The sequence below is a fragment of the Patagioenas fasciata genome, chromosome 18 (genome assembly GCF_037038585.1).
Source record: "Patagioenas fasciata isolate bPatFas1 chromosome 18, bPatFas1.hap1, whole genome shotgun sequence".
NCBI classification, from domain to species: domain Eukaryota; kingdom Metazoa; phylum Chordata; class Aves; order Columbiformes; family Columbidae; genus Patagioenas; species Patagioenas fasciata.
In genome coordinates this window covers 12,060,269-12,077,008 of record NC_092537.1, presented here as the reverse complement: position 1 = coordinate 12,077,008, position 16,740 = coordinate 12,060,269, and the positions used below count along the sequence as shown (strand labels likewise).

Below are 16,740 nucleotides of genomic sequence, written 5' to 3'. Positions count from 1 at the left end.
GCAGACAGCAAAAAAAACCCACAAAAAACCCAGACAAATAAGTCAATAAAATCAAAATACGTAAAAAATATTGACAAGTAAGTAAAAATATTGACTTATTTTGGAGCATGTGCCCCCAAACCTGCCTTTTCTTAACATGCTGTGGATCTGGCATCCTCCTTCATGAGTGAAGGATCCTGTGTGTCTGTGCCTTCGTACTGACACCACAGTGTGTGCAAAATCCCCTTTAAAAACCAACATGTGTTGTCAGCTGGGCTGACAGTTCTGTGTTGAAATATGCGGCTTTGAGATGTGCACTTAGAGAGGGGCAGCGCTGTTCCTCCAGCCCAGCTCGTGCGAGGACTCATCTGTTCCATCTTCGTTTTAGAAAATATATAGCTCTTTTGATGCCTCCTAGGCTTCTTAAAATGCTTACTACACTTTTTAATTAAAAATATTAAAGAAAAGGCTGCAGGTTCCTCCAGTATTCCTCCCTTCCTGCTGCAGAGGTGGGCACAGCACCTGGAGCAGGGCTGGATTTAGAGCTATTTAGCCTCTAATTCTCCCATCTCAGATGTGAAATACAGCACTGGGAAACATTTTTTTATCCCTTTATGGTTCTTGTTTCTGAAGCTTTTAATGTCTGAGCTTTTTCTCTTCTTTCTTTTTTCAAAGAAGTGGGATTTGGTTAAGGAAGTGGCAATCCCCCCAATCTTTGGGGGGATTACTGGTACCTCACCAGCATGCGCTTGCAAAACTGATTGGTTTAGGTGAGTTTTCCCCTCTGCAGGTGGGTAATGACACACTGCTCGGCGCAGGGCTGGATCTGGAGGGATATCCCTGCTTATCAAACTGTGATATCTTGGATACCTTCATTGACGTGAGGCTGATTCATACCTGCTCACAACAGGGCCCTGAGCTGCCGCATATCTATTTTTAGGAATAAATGAGACTATTTGGATTGTCAAAAATACTTATCACTTTGCCTGGGAAGTAAGGTCACTACAAATCTGGGGAGGGTAGATATAGAAGTGAGAGCTGTCCTCCCAGCTGCACACAGATGTGTTTGTGTGTTACTGCAGAGTGGGTCTGGTGGGCATTGCAGCTCTGACCTGTTCTCACAGCTCACGCTCATGTATCAGATTGTGCTTGTGTAATGGGGTTTTATATATAGGAGTGTACGTATGCACACGCATTCATGTACCTGCAGGGACAGAAACTTTTTGTGTTATTAATTCCAAGACAGGTCAAGGAGGGAGCGCTTTGTGTTTTCCAGTATCCTGGAGAGCTGCAGATACTGGAATGGAATGGAATGGAATAGAATAGAATGGAATAGAATAGAATGGAATAGAATAGAATGGAATAGAATGGAATGGAATAGAATGGAATGGAATAGGATAGAATGGAATAGGATAGAATAGGATAGAATAGAACAGAACAGAACAGAACAGAACAGAATAGAATAGAATAGAATAGAATAGAATAGAATAGAATAGAATAGAATCGAATCGAATCCTTTTTTATTTTCAGGTTTGTTTCTAGTGTAGCTCAAACAGCGTTAGAGTGATTTACGAGCAGTTTATCCTTAAGCAGTTTGCACTGGGTGGAGATAAAATCTATTATTACTTCTGCCTCTCTTATCAGAAGTGAGATGCTCCAAGTGCTTGTGGGAGCCCTTGATTTGTTTTAGACCTGAGTGTGAGCAGCTCTGGCCAAGCAAAGGGACAGTGTGGGGGGCTCCAGGTGCTTTGGGAGCTTCTGCCACTTCCCAGCCCTCAAACACTTTGAAGCCGGCCTGCACGTGAGATGGTCCCACCTGGAGCTGCTTGCGCTCCTCTGTCACAGTGTCCAAGGCAGCTCAGGCAGCTTTAGGAGCAGGATCACTTTATTGACTTCTATGTCATAGTCCTTTCTAGAAAGAGGGCACAGGAGGTGTGTTCTGGCGATGGTTCAAGCCCCAGGAGCCCCTTGGGGTTCTGCGCGCAACTCAGCAGAGCCTCAAGGACTGGACCGAGACCAGAGGGGCTGCAGCATCAGAGAACAAAAGACTTGGTTTTCTTAGCTGCCCCGTTCAAAGCTATAGCACCACTCATAGGTGCTTGGCCATAAGGACCCCTTTTCCCAGTTTAAATTCACACCAAATACATTAGTTTTGCAGGTTCTTCGCCTGTGCCCTGCGCTGAGGGTGTGAGTTCCAAGCACACAATGTAACCCAGGACCCGGCTGCTCCGCGCTGCTCCTGCTGCCGCAGGGGGAGTATCTCTCCAGAAGGGTTTGCCTTAAAACTGTGCTGTGATTTTCTCCTTTTATTTTCTTTTCTCCTGTACAGCGCCTCAACGAGAACCTGAGGAAGCTCACAGCCAAGTTTGAGAAGGCCACTTCCGACAAACTCAAGTGTCAGCAAGAAGCCGAAGCGACAGCGTGTACCATTGCTCTTGCGAATCGACTGGTGAGTGTCAGCAGATGCAGCTCTGGTGGCATGAATGGGAGGTACCAGGTGCTGCTGAGATGCGAACCACGTGCGCACAGCACGTTACATCCTCTCATTTTTTTGGAATATGTTTCCTGCACTGCAGCAAGTTTCAGTAATGAAAATGATTTTGCATTGGCTGTTTTCATACCTCAGGGTAGGCACTGCTCGTATTGCTATACCCTCTTCACAGGTCTCATCTCCTTTTTGTTACTTAAAAGCTTGATCAAGTACTGATGAGCCAAAACTATATTACTCAAAAATTGTATCATTAAAAAAAAAAAGACAGGAATATGCCAGTAGCTTTGCAGGTTTAGAAATTATGAAAAGTTAATAGTGAAAAGCTCTAAAAAAGCAGCGCATGTCTCCATTATCAGTCCATCGCTATGCATTGCAGTCTATTGTATCTTCAAAATACGCAGCCTCCTAGTCCTCTGCAGGGGCAATGCCCTTGTCACTACTTCACAGATAAGACGCTGAGAGATGATGGCTTCTGTTCACACTAGCTGGAGCCCCAGCTCACATCCAGTGCCTTAATTGCCCTTAATGCTTTGCATTTTGGCTTCCGCACTGGCTGTCAGCTCCGAGCGACCCAGTTCTTCCTCTGAGCAATGGAACAGGGCTGCAGGAGACTGACTGGTGCTTGAGCTCTGCCCTGCCAGGCGGTGGTGTTGGAGCTGGTTCTAGCAGCTGATTCTGCTGACTCAAGCTCTCCCTCTTGCACACAAAGGCACCATTATCATAGAATCACAGAATCATTTGGTTGGAAGAGCCCCTCAAGATCATCAAGTCGAACAGTTAACCCACCCTGGCACTGCCCCATGTCCCTGAGAGTGTCATCTCCATCTATTCAACCCCTCCAGGGATGGTGACTCCAGCACTGCCCTGGGCAGCCTGTTCCAATGCCCCACAGCCCTTTGGGGAAGAAATTGTTCCCCAGATCCAACCTCAGCCTCCCCTGGCGCAACTTGAGGCCGTTTCCTCTCATCCCATCGCTTGTTCCTGGGGAGCAGAGCCCGAACCCCAGGCTCCAAGCTCCTTTCAGGCAGTTCAGAGATCAGAAGGTCTCCCCTCAGCTCCTGTTCTCCAGCTGAACCCCCCAGGTCCCTCAGCCGCTCCCATCACACTTGTGCTCCAGCCCCTCACCAGCTCCGCTCCCTTCTCTCAACTCTTTCCAGCACCTCAAGGCCTTTCTTGGTGTGAGGGGCCAAAAACTGAACACATTGATATAATCTCAGTGGAAAGCCCCAATTTTTCCATGTTTTTAAAATATCCGACATGCTAGACCTGCAGGGAAGATGCAGGTGGAGGTCTGGACTTAGGCAGTTGCATTCCCACATTGCAGCTCTTCATGTGCAGAGCTCCTCCCGTGCCCTGTTTTGGGTGAGGGATATGTGCACAGCTGCCGAGCCTGTCCTGTGACCTGGCAAAACTCACTGAAACGTGTGGCCCCTGCTTTGTGACCTGCAGCCTGGGCCTGCAGCAGCCCTGAAAGGCAAGCGGCCGTGCTGCTCTTCCTCCCAGCGGCAGGGGAGATGCTGTGTTTGAACCGCTCTCTTTCCCAGGGATGCAGGTTGGTCTCTGTGTTGTTGAAGCTGCTACTGCTGGTGGAGCTGGTGGCAGCTGCATCCCAGTACAAAGGTATGTCTAGAAGTGATGCAGGATTCTCTGATTGGCTGTAATCTGTATATAAAGTAAAATATCTGTTTGCATCTATCCCAATGTAGCATGCAGTGATAAATATAGAAGTCAAATGGTTAAGCTTTTTGCTTTGGACATGCAGAGTTGTGCTCTGTTCCACATTTCGTACTCTCAGACCTTCTTAAGTGACCTTCAGCAAATTGCTTTAGCCTGGATTTTCAGAACTGTTTAGATTTCGTGTGAGTTTTCACAGACACATGAAAAAGGGCAGGAAAGTGTTCCCCAAAAGTGCGGAGTTCACCTGCTACGTGCCTGGGTACTGGGAAACTTCGGAAAAAAGACCCTTCATCTTGAATATCTGTGTGCCTGCGTTGGAAGAGCCGCGTGCAGCCCGGCTGCGGCACAGGCGGCTGCCTTGCCGACAAATGCGTTTGGGACTCTGAGATGCTCAGATATCCGGGGTCAAAGACAAACAGCAGAAAAGTCCCTTCCTGTGCCGATTTAGATCTGTTTTATGCAACCGCTGAAGGAGTTTTATGCTTTCATGTTCTTCAGGTTAAATCTCGCTGAATGCTTCTGAAGCATTTAATTAAAACAGGAAAGTAGCTTTTTCTTTTGAAAGAGCCATTGATGTTTCCGGGGAGATTTTGAAGGATGAGTATTGCCCTGTGTCTTTCTGCAGACTAACAAAATCACATTGAACGTGTGACATGGAGGTAGATTGTGGCTCACATAGAAGAACCACAAAATAGAAGAAAATATTTCATTAAAAAGAAACATAGAAATGATGGTTGCAATTCTTTTCATATAAATATGTGTGTGTGTGCTTTACACTGAATACGGCTTAATTTCACCTTGATTAGTACCACTGTAGTGACAGATTGTCACCTGTGATGTATCTTCCTACATGATTTTTTTTAAGTTTGATAATTTCCTTTAAAAGCAACTATTTCAATTCTGAAATCAAGATAAGACATAGGAATCAAGTTTTAGAAAATCTTTCTTTGGTTGCAACTGCATTTTTAGCAATGATCTCTGCACTAGTCTGTGGTCTGACAGCACGGAGTTTGTGTCATGGGCGGTATAACCTCAGTGAAGCAATAGGAATATATTGGCTCTGAAACGTGTTCTTTCCCTTGCTCATGACCTGGGGACGCTCACAGGTTTCTTTCATCTTGAAATGCTTTGGGTGCGCTGGTGACTGGTTTTGGAAAGAAACTTTTCCCTGTGCAGGCATCAGGAGATCTTGATGTGGTTATGCACAAACCGCTGCTCCCACCCTGCTCTTTATGGTGTGCGAGTGGGAGAAACCATGCGTGGGTCTGTCTGGTCACCTGTGGGTGATGTTGGCTGCTCCCATAGCTATTTCAGTCTCTTATATGTACTTAAAATGGGAATGTTTAGGTGCCTGTGTTTCAAGTCTCTCATTGAAGCAAACTGAGGATGGTAAAAAGGGAAAGGAAGATGCGTTAGTGTGTGCAGTCTGCTCCGTGCACTGAGAGAGCTGGATGGAGGAGGGTGGTTTGAGGCTTTTTGGGCAGATAAAGGACATTGCTTGGGTATAGGCTTTCTATTTTGAATATGATTCTTATTTTTAAGCCCTACCAGTCCTTGCTGAGGCAATCATTTGATGGAATTTGTACGTCTGCTCAAGTACGGTGCATTACCATGGCAGGCACCCTTTCCTTTCGTTGTCAGAGAAAAAACAGAGACAGGTGGAAGCCAATCGCTGTTCCTGCATCTAGGATCACACCAACTGAAGCAGCATCCTGCCAGGGTCCTGCAGCACATGCTGGTGTGCCGTGACCAGGGCGTTCTGCTTACTGGGGATCATATGGAAAACACTGGAAATTCTTGGCATTAGGGAGGATTTAAAATTCTGGGCAAGACCAGAGTGACCGGTGGAAATTATCAGAGTCCAATGCAATTTGTTGGGAGAGGAGAAGCCCTCAGTCCCTGGGAAATCACCTGCCTCTGCCTATCGCTGGGATAAGCTGCAGTATTTGTAGCGTTGGTTTAACAGAGTATCCATTTGCTTAGAGGCGTTTTTATTTAGAGGTGAAATTTTATCACGCTTGCCCTAAGATGGAGAGAAGTGCTGGAGGAGTGGGGACACCATATCCAAGGCCGTGTTGATCACATCTCCTCCCCACCCCATGGCGAGGGAACAACTTGAACCGAGACTCTGTTGGGTTCCTTGACGCTGTGAGTATTGTGGGGGGTTGCAGGACAGAGCTGCTGCTGGCAGGTGTCACAGCTGAGGGACACGAAACACAGCCAGCTGGAAACAGGGACGAGAACGAGTTATGTCAGCGCCAGTTCCACCAGCTGTTTGAAAGGCCTGGGTAGAACGCACGCAGCTTGTGTGGCTGTCAGACCTGGATCGCTTTTGCAGTGTACAGGAGTTGATGTTGTGCAACACACACCATCTTCTGTGTCACCTCTGGCTTTGATCTCGGAATAGATCCTGACAGCCCGTACTGATGTGCAGTATATTTGACATCCAAGATGTGTCACCTGTGTGACTGTGGGCAGAAATATGTTCCCAGGCTTTGAAATACATGTTTGAGGTTGTATGAAGAGTGCACCTAACTAGAGACAGTGTTGCTTTGGATTGAAAAATGAAGCAGGGGGATGACAGCAAGCTGAACTGTTACAGTGCCTTAATTGTAGTCTGGCATGTCGTGAACTTTCGACAACCTGGGGAAGATGCTTCAGGATCAAAGGGACAGGGACCAGGGCAAGTCGGTGGATCTGTGCACCACAAAAGGGATGATGGATGATGGGTGGAATTTGTGAGTGGATATGTTCTAATGTGCCAGATGAAATTTAGTGATGACAAATGCAAAATAATGCATGCAGGGAAAACGAACTGTAATCATGCATTTACATTGATAGGTCCTAATTACACTATTATCATTCACAGAAGAGCTCTCGGAGTCGTTGCACAGAGTTCTCAGAAACAGCAGCGTGGCACTCGACTAGAGGAAGAGAGAAAAATGGAATACTAGGAACTGGTAGGAAAAAAATCAGGGAGCAGAAGTTAAACAATGATTGTATCAGACCTGTGGTGTGCCTGTGTGTGCTGAACACAGTTGGGTCACAGCTCAGGAGGCTGTAGGTGACCTAGAAAAGGTGCAATGAAGGGTGCAATAGCTTCTATATGTGAAGAGAGGAAATAGATTAGGACTCATTGCTTTGTAAAAGAGATGGTGTACGGATAGAATCACTGAACAGTTTGGTTTGAAGGGACCTTCCCAGCTCCCCCGGTGCCACAATGAGCAGGGACATCTTCACCAGCTCAGGTTGCTCAGAGCCCCGTCCAGCCTGGCCTGGGATGTCTCCAGGGATGGTTCATCCACCACCTCTCTGGCCAACCTGGGCCAGGCTCTCACCGCCCTCAGCATAAACAATTTCTTCCTCATGTCCAGCCTGAATCTCCTTTCTTTTAGTTTAAAACCATCACCCCTTGTCCTATCACAACAGGCCCTGCTCAAAAGTCTGTCCTCTCCTTTCTTATCGTCCCCTTTTAAGTGTGGAAAGATGTGATAACCTGATCTGTGTAGATGTGATCTACATATACTCAGATCCACACTGGTACCAGTACTGTTTACATCTTCATCAATGATATAGACAGTGGGATCGAGTGCACCCTCAGCAAATTTGCAGGTGACACCAAGCTGAGTGGTGCAGGGGACACACCTGAGGAACAGGGTCCATCCAGAGGGACCTGGACAAGCTCAGGAAGTGGGGCCATATGAACCTCATGTGGTTCAACAAAGCCAAGTGCAAGGTCTTGCACCTGGGTCAGGACAACCCCAGTATCAACCCAGGCTGGGGATGTGGGGATGTAGGGATGGAGAGCAGCCCTGTGAAGAAGGACTTGGGGATGCTGGGGGTAAAATACTGGCTGTGAGCCGGCAATGTGCACTTGCAGCCCAGAAGGCAAATCGTATCTTGAGCTGCATCACAAGGAGTGTGAGCAGCATCGAGGGAGGAGATTGTCCCCTCTGCCCCGCTCTGTGAGACCCCCTGCAGTGCTGGTCCAGCTCTGGGTCCTCAGCACAGGACACACATGGACCTGCTGGAGAGGGGCCAGAGGAGCCACAGGAATGATCCGAGGCTGGAACAGCTCTGCTGGGAGGACAGGCTGAGAGAGTTGGGGGGTTCAGCTGGAGAACACAATCTGATGAACAGATCATGTCATGTAGACCTAAGAAAGACAAGATGTGGTGTTAATCATATCAAGAGCAGGCTTCATAGCAAACCTAAGGGAATATCAGCACGCGCTCAGATCAGCGAAAGGCTCTGGGAAAATCTCTGCAGCTTTGTGAGTAGGATGTTGGTTCATGTTCATGAGAAAGTAACCCAGCTGAAACAGGTATAGGAACAGCTCTGAGGATGAACGGTGCAAAGAAACATCTGTGGCTTCTCTTTCTGCTGCTGGAAGGAGTCAGGCTGCCCAGAATGCAATTTTCACAGATTTATAAAGGTAGAAAGGCCATCAGATGTATTTTTGTTGGTGTCTGCAATTTCTTGTGTTCATCGGAATAATCATAAACGATCTGGATGAGATGGTGTGTAAGCAGGTCGCAAATTTCTCAGTAATATGAAAGCGATAACGATGGAGACTGTCTATAAAGAATTGTAAAAATGATACCAAGTAATGGAGGTATGAAATGCCAGGTAGATAAATATAAAGTAATGTATATTGGAAAAATTAGTTTTTACTCTACACAGGCTGTAAGTGATGCTGAGCTGGTTATTATCATTCAAGAATGAAACGATGGAGTTACGAGTTCTGTTAGTATGTGAGCTCTGTGCTCCCAGAGGCAAAAAGCCCCAACAAACCCAAAACCCAAGCTGAAATTGGATGTTAAGGTTTATTAGGAAAAGAAGAGAGAACAAAACAGAAAAAAAATCACAATATCGCTATATAAATACATTCTCAATAAGCCTGGAATGTGCAGCTGTGCCTCCGCCCCCTCTGCTGTACCTCAAAGGATGCAGTAGAATGGGAAATGGTGCAGAGAAGGTAACAATGAAAAGAAACCGGATAATAAAGATTACATCGTTCGGTACAGATAAAGATTGCAAGGACAATCAAAAGGCTTTGTCTGTGTGAGGAATTATTGAATAGGCTAAAGCTTTTCAGCCTCAAAAGGCGACAGCAGAGTGGGTGTCAAGGGCTTGAAATCATGAGTGGTGTGGAGAAGGTGACGCAAGTGTGATTGTGTCAACAGCTTTTAGGAAATGAAAAGTTCAGGCAGCACATAAAAGAATGTAATTCTTTTACAGAAAGCAGAGCTAAACTGTATATCTCCTGGCCACAGGATGCTGTAGATGCCAGAAGGTTGGTTGGTATCCATGGCAGCTTAGACTCAGTCTTGAAGGACAAAATCATCAGTGCTTATTAAGCTCTGTTTCAGAAAGTCCTTAAACCTCCAGTTGTGTGAAGCTGGGGGATTATGTCCGGAGCCATTACCAGGTACTTGTTTGTAAGGCCTTCCCAAGCCGTCTGTTGAGGGCTGCTGTCAGCAGACAGCATGCCAAAGGAGTTGGACCTTGGGTCTGGCCTGCTAGAGCTGGTCCTGTGGTTCTGTCTTTCACAGGGGAACTAGATCAAGGCTTTTTGCTTAGCCAAGAGAGCATATTCCCCTCAAAATACTGGCAGCTTATAAAAGTATCTGGAGGTAAACCTGATTGGATATTAGGAAACATTTCTTTACAGGAAGGGCTGTGGGGCATTGGAACAGGCTGCCCAGGGCAATGGTGGAGTCACCATCCCTGGAGGGGTTGAACAGATGGAGATGAGGTTCTCAGGGACAGAGGGCAGTGCCAGGGGGTGGGGGAACAGTTGGACTTAGTGATCTTGAGGGTCTCTTCCAACCAAAATGGTTCTGTGATTCTACGAGGGTGAAAGAAGAGCTGTTTGACCTGGAGGACAGTGCCTGCATGAGAACCAATAGCAGAAACTGGCCAGAAGTAGATTTGTGTTGGGAATCAGGAGGTGATTCCTAACCCTTGGAAGGCAGAAAGTTTCTTCTGGAATGGGACTTGGCCAAGTTGGAACGTGTGATGGTGGAATTTGAGGAGGATCTGAAGGTGGTGCCTTCCCGTCCTGGGGACCTGTCTTCTGCACATCAGTTCAAGCTGGCAAAATAACCCAGTTTAGAGGAACGAGTTGTTCAAGGTGTTCACAAGACTTATCACAAAGATTTGTGTTAGGGCTGGTCCTATTTAACATTTAACAGTGACCTTGAAGAAGGAGATGGTGTCGTATTATTCACATTTGCCTCACTTAGGAGGGGTGGTTTGCAAGAGGAAGATGTAGAGGAATTTTTAATGAAAATGAGAAATAGGAGAAACAACCCTAAGCTCACATGGACTGCATACTGAAGAGGAAAAATTGAAAGTGCCGGTTGGCCCTGGTACCAAAGGCCTGTGAGCAGAGGGGATCTCTAAATTACATGGGTGCTCCCAGGGCCCCTCGATGTCAGCAGAGTGGTTGTGAATTTGAGGATAAGGTTTGGCTTTTGCGATCTCAAATGCATGAGGTCAACACAAAACTGTTTGGGGTTTTTCTGGCTTCTGGACCTGAAGGATGCATCCCATTCGTATTTCCAAGCCATGCTTCCCAGTTAATAGTGGGGAAGGGAAGGGAAGGGAAGGGAAGGGAAGGGAAGGGAAGGGAAGGGAAGGGAAGGGAAGGGAAGGGGAGTGTGTCGGGATACCTCTTATAATCACCAAACTGCAAGATTTCAGGAATGAGGGGCCAGTGGTACCCTGAAAAGTACCAATGGTCAAAGTAGTTTTCAGTACCTGTAGAGATATCCTATTTTACAAGGAGATGCTCAACCCTCTTCAAAGCTGATAACCCCCCATCTGGAGTGTTCATGCATTGAATGCTCATGAAAAATGTCCATGAAGAAGCGTTTTCTGGACAGAGACTTAAGGGCAAGGAAAATGTAGACCCGAGGGGACTGTGATCAAAATACCGTCTACCCAGGGTAATAATAAAATGTGTGAAACAGATGAAGGTTGTGGCTGTTAGAAAGAGAGCTCTGTGTGAGAGAGGGTGTAACAAGGTGTGAATCTGTGGCATTAAGGTAATTAACATCTGACATCTTGATATTAATTCCTGCTGGGGAAGTGATGGATCCTCCCTTGATTTTAGAGGAGTTGAGAAGCAAACACCTGTGATTCAACTGCAGGACCAACCTTTCACTGAGTGGGATGAGGCAAGGTTAGCAAATTAACCATCGAATATTTTCCATTCCCTGGTTTTAAACTCTAGCAAAATACAACTGACATCAGGAACAAGGTATGGACATGGCCAGGTCCTGAGGTATTGCTTAAGGAACCACTGTAATGATCAATTTGACTTGGAAATTCTAGGTTGGGGGACTCGCCTCTGAGAATGTGAGATGGGCTGAAGCTGTGAAGAACTTCAAACAGCAACAGAGCACCTTGTGTGGAGACGTGTTGCTGATTACAGCCTTCATCTCCTACCTGGGATACTTCACCAAGAAATACCGTCAAGAGCTCCTGGATGGGATCTGGAAGCCGTATTTGCATCAGCTAAAAGTAAGTTTTGCTTCCTCTGAGAAGTAATTGTTACTAGAATTAACACGGCCATCAATTGTGGTGTTCACAGGGGATCCCCCAGATGAGGGGATCCTCCAAATGATGGGACTGATCCCCCAAATGTCCTCACCAAGCTGAACTGAGGAGCAGGACTTGGTCACGCCTGATTTACACCCCTCTGGGGAAGCTGCTGTGGTGTCCTTGCTCCACACAAGTGACCTGGTTCCTCCGTGTACACAGGAAAATCCTGATAAGCAACACAGACAGGGAGCCCTGCGCAGTTGTGCAGCTGGAACTCGGTGTCAGGGCTGGCCTGGAAGGAGGTTTGGAGAAGGGATTGCTTGGAGCAGGCAGAGCTCCCTGCCAGCTCTCTGGTAGGCCTGGAAAAACTCCAGATGATTCTTCATGCTGGCCACAAGCTCTGTTCATGCTGGCCGTGCCTCTCAGCTGGTTTTCCCCATGTCTTGCTGCTTGGACCAGATGGAGAGTGTCGCGCTTGAAACTTGTTTAATGTTTCACTGATTTTTACCAGGTCCTCTCATGCATTGGGAAATGCAAGTGCTCAGTTTCCTGCAGGGTTGAGCTTTTGCACATCAGTACTGTAACTGGATGTTATGAATCCTGGTGGAATGCCAAGAGGCTTTTAAGTAAGGTCACAACTGGGCAGTGCATTTCTTAACACTAACTGAAGAATTTAGTTAAGAAAGGCAATGTTGTTTCAAAAATGATCTGACTCTGTGCATAGAAATTTCAACGAAGTACCTGTGTTGCTAATGGAAAATTAAAAGCTCTTTTCTATTCAGATAACCAGCACAGATGTCTTTCTGGTTGTCACAACCAGAAATGGCCTCCTGAGCCAGAGAAGTGTTTCTGGAACTGTTAATACTGTTCTGTAGCGCAGCAGCAGACTTACCAGGGTGGTCATTATGTTCTTCCAAGCTGTCGTCTCTGAGATCTTGTACATGGCAGCGTGTGAGCTGGACCTGCTTGGCTGGACTGTGGCCCTTGGGGTGCTTTGTGCTCTGCAGGCAAAACTCTTGGGGATGCTTGTTTAATTTGTGTTCATTTACAACAAGATCATAGAATCACAGAACAACCCAGGTTGGAAGGGACCTCAAAAGATCATCTGGTCCAGGCTTTTGTGGGAAGGGCCTTGATGAGATTATCCAGCACCTGGTCCAGTTACATCTTGAAAACCTCCGGTTATGTGAACTCCACCACATCCCTGGGGAGGTTGTTCTAATGAATGATTGTTCTCATTGTAAAAAGCTTGTTATATTGAGATGAAACCTCTTCCAGTGCAACTTGTGCCCATTGCCACTTGTCTTCTCCATGTGGCTCCTTGTGAGACAGAGCCTCTGTCCTCTAGGTAGCTGCCGTTTAAGTATGGAATTCTGTGATGAGATCTCCTCTGAGCCTTCTCTTCTCCAGGGAGAAAAGACCTAACTCCTGCAGTCTTTCCTCACAAGGCAGTTTCTCCAGCCCTTTGATCATCTCTGTGGCCCTCCTTTAAACCCTCTTCTAACACTAGCTCAAACTATCCTGTAGAATGGGAAGCCACTGATAAATACAAGTTATCAGTTTCTAATTAAACTGACTTTTCTTGAAATATTTTCCTTGCTTATCCCAAGTAGCAAGCAATAGCATGAGAAGAAATGGCCTTAGGTTGCACCAGGGGAGGCTGAGGTTGGATCTTGGGAACAATTTCTTCCCCAAAGGGCTGTGGGGCATTGGAACAGGCTGCCCAGGGCAGTGGTGGAGTCACCATCCTTGGAGGGGTTGAACAGATGGAGATGAGGTTCTCAGGGACATGGGTTAGCGGTGGACTTGAAAGTACTGGGTTAACAGTTGGACTCAATGATCTTGATGGTCTTTTCCAACCAAAATGATTCTATGATTCAGTGTTGCAAGTCACACTCGTCACTTTTCACCAAGACGCTAGGAAGCATTTCTCCTTTCCTCCCAGGTACCAATCCCTGTAACTCCGTCCCTCGATCCCCTGACCATGCTGACGGACGATGCTGATGTCGCGGCCTGGCAGAACGAGGGGCTGCCAGCTGATCGGATGTCCACTGAAAATGCCACCATCCTCACCAACTGCGAGCGCTGGCCCCTCATGGTGGATCCACAGCTGCAGGGTATCAAATGGATCAAAACAAAGTATGGCGAAGACCTCCGAGTGATCCGAATTGGGCAGAAGGGGTAAACATCAGCCTTATCACATCATAATACCTTGTAATGGTTATCTGCCTGTTGAATTTGATGAACAGCGTATACTTAACTGTGACCAGCTGGGCCAATCACATTGAGGAAAACTCTCAAATGTATTTGCATATTAGCTTCTTATTCATTACCAAAATGATAAAGATTTCTCATTAAACAGAGGACCTGTTTAGTGCTTGGCTCAGTTACCATAGAAACTCCTCTGAAACTGTGAATAAAGACAGCCTACGTGCTGGAGGCTGGGTACGTGTGATGCTATAGCATCCTCTGTTGGGCTTGTCTTATGTGTCATGTCCTGACTCAGTTTCTCCCAGGAGGCTGAATAGGGCTTCCCAAGGCTTGGGAGAAGTGAGCGAGCCTGGGCACAGAGGTGCAGCTGCCCTGAGGGTCACCATGCCCTGAAGATCAGCTGGGTGACTCTACTCCAACGCCGCCATCAGCTCAGAGGTTCTCACTGCAGCACCTCTGCCTTGATCTGCCTCAGGTTTTTCTGGGAAGGCTTTTCTGCTCCTGGCTCTTCTCTCTGGTCAGTCTCCTTCTCTGAGACATTCAAACCTGCCTGGCCTGACCTGTGTGATCTGCTCTGTGACCCTGCGTGAGCAGGGAGGTTGGACTGGGGGATCTGCAGAGGCCCCTTCAAACCAACCAGTCTGGGATTCTGTGGTTCAGAGGAAGGAACTGGCAACAGGTGAGAGTGACCCAGACTTGATGCTTGCAAACTCACGCAGATTTAGAGATGACTTAGCCTTGCCCAGGTTGTTTTGCTGGTGCCTCCTCCACTTTCCTTATAGAAAATAACAAGAAGTTATTAGATTTGGTCTTGTGTGGGATGAAAATACAGATCATTTTTCTTTTTCCCGGTCAATGCGGTCACCATGCTTTGTAGATATTCAAAGCAGTCTGGGGAAAAATAAGGAGCCCACAAGAGGCACCTAAATACAAACCTTCAGGAAGGAACAAGAGGAATAGACCCTGTAACATTCATTACAGCTCACTGGGCAAACACAGCATCTCTTTTCCCCCTCCCTCTCCAGCCATACACCAGGCTGGCACATACTCAAAATATCAAAAACTAGATGTTTAAGGCATAACATCATCCTTTGTTTTAATTAGGATGGAGGGAGTGCTTCAAGGTTGTCACACAAGGAACCTAAGTTTTAGCCAGTGCAGATAGCTGGAATGATTCAGTGCAAGCGTGATGAGGTAACAGTCCCTGGAGAATCCTCAGTTCCAGTGCAGCGCCCTTCTCTCCTCTTTCTAGAGAAGTAAAATAGAATCATGGAATAGTTTGGGTTGAAAGGACCTTTCCTGCTCCCCCAGTGCCACCCCTGCCATGAGCAGGGACATCTTCACCAGCTCAGGTTGCTCAGAGCCCCGTCCAGCCTGGCCTGGGATGTCTCCAGGGATGGTTCATCCACCACCTCTCTGGCCAACCTGGGCCAGGCTCTCACCACCCTCAGGGCCAACAATTTCTTCCTCATGTCCAGCCTAAGTAACTTGTGTGAAGTGCAGAGAAGCCTTGCAGGCGAGAGCTTGACCCTGCCCTTCCCAATGCAAAGCATCCCAATGCTGAGCATCCTCGTTTCACACTTAGGCACTGGACAAAGTAGCTCAGTTCCCTCATGAGGAAAGAAGTTGTGCTAAATGTGACCCGAAACCATGGACACAACTGAACTGAAACCTGCTTTTCGTCCTTGCTTTTATGCAAGATCAACTGCACCAGCAGGTTCCAGTGGAAACAAAGTATTTGCTAAAAATGACTCCAAATTGTCCCAACTTTGTTCACTGATTTCCATGCTGTTTTCTTGGGACAGAAGACACAGTTATTATTGCTTGTACTTGGGAAGCCTGACACCTGATTCTCTTTGTTGGGCAGCCAAGACTCTGCCAGTTCCGCTTCCTACACTGTATGTTGACACTGTCTGACCCCTCTTTCTCTCCCAACTGCTGGTGTGTGTCTGCAGCTGCCACCACAGTGTGGGATGCCCCTCTGCCCCCTCGCATCCTCCTTGCTGCAGAGCATCACATCCAGCCCCGCTGAGACCAGTGTCAATGCTGTTTCCCACAGGTATTTGGACACAATGGAACGAGCCCTGGCTGCGGGAGAACTGGTTTTGATTGAAAACCTGGAGGAATCCATGGATCCAGTTTTGGGGCCGTTACTAGGGCGAGAAACAATCAAGAAAGGAAGGTGAGCTTGAGGGTGGTTTAACAGCATGTGTGAATGGGTTCTTTGTGCTGTTGTGCTTTCTGTTCCTGATTGCATACGGTGGGTATTCATGTATGACAGCACTAACATCCTCCCTTCTGAAGTGCGGGCATTTTAAATCAGACAATCACGGGTACTTCAGTCATAGGCTGGCTTTGAAATAAGCCCGGGCTTTTCATTTTGTTGGACAGTGTCACTCAAACCTCATGTAAAAGAAAGACTTGTAATTCTCCTTTTGTATAGTGACCTTGAGTCTGTAATTGGCTACCCTGACATGGAATTATTACCAAAATAGCTATTGCTGTTGTGAAGAAAAAGTAACCTTGGATTTTAGCAAACACTGTGCACCGCTTAGGAATGCAGCTGCAGGTTTGGGCATTAAGAGCATGCAAGTGTTTCTTAATGAGGTCACGTTCTTCACGGCAGCTGCTGGTCCCCTCCAGCCCCGAGGAGGGCAGCGAGAGGGGCAGCAGGGGAGTTCACGTCTTCCTTCTCTCTCTGTGTAAAGTAAAATAAGCACATTTTTAGTGTGGCTCAAATAATGGCAACAAATAAAACCCTGTGCTCAGGGTTGAACTTGCTTACGGGACTCTTTTGATGTTGTTTCACTGGCTTTCGCAGAGTGAAGTCA

The 16,740-nt window shown here is 47.0% G+C and overlaps 1 protein-coding gene across 24 annotated transcripts in view; it reads left to right on the top strand.

Moving 5' to 3' along the window:
- Positions 1 to 16,740, top strand: part of LOC136109475 (dynein axonemal heavy chain 9) — a 195,468-nt gene that overhangs the window by 105,652 nt on the left and 73,076 nt on the right. For all 24 annotated transcript variants that reach the window (XM_071816490.1, XM_071816503.1, XM_071816491.1 and 21 more), the window contains 4 exons: positions 2,309 to 2,428; positions 11,489 to 11,677; positions 13,644 to 13,879; positions 15,969 to 16,091. In XM_071816490.1, the coding sequence (XP_071672591.1) occupies positions 2,309 to 2,428; positions 11,489 to 11,677; positions 13,644 to 13,879; positions 15,969 to 16,091 (668 nt within the window). The remainder of the gene's footprint in view (positions 1 to 2,308; positions 2,429 to 11,488; positions 11,678 to 13,643; positions 13,880 to 15,968; positions 16,092 to 16,740) is intronic.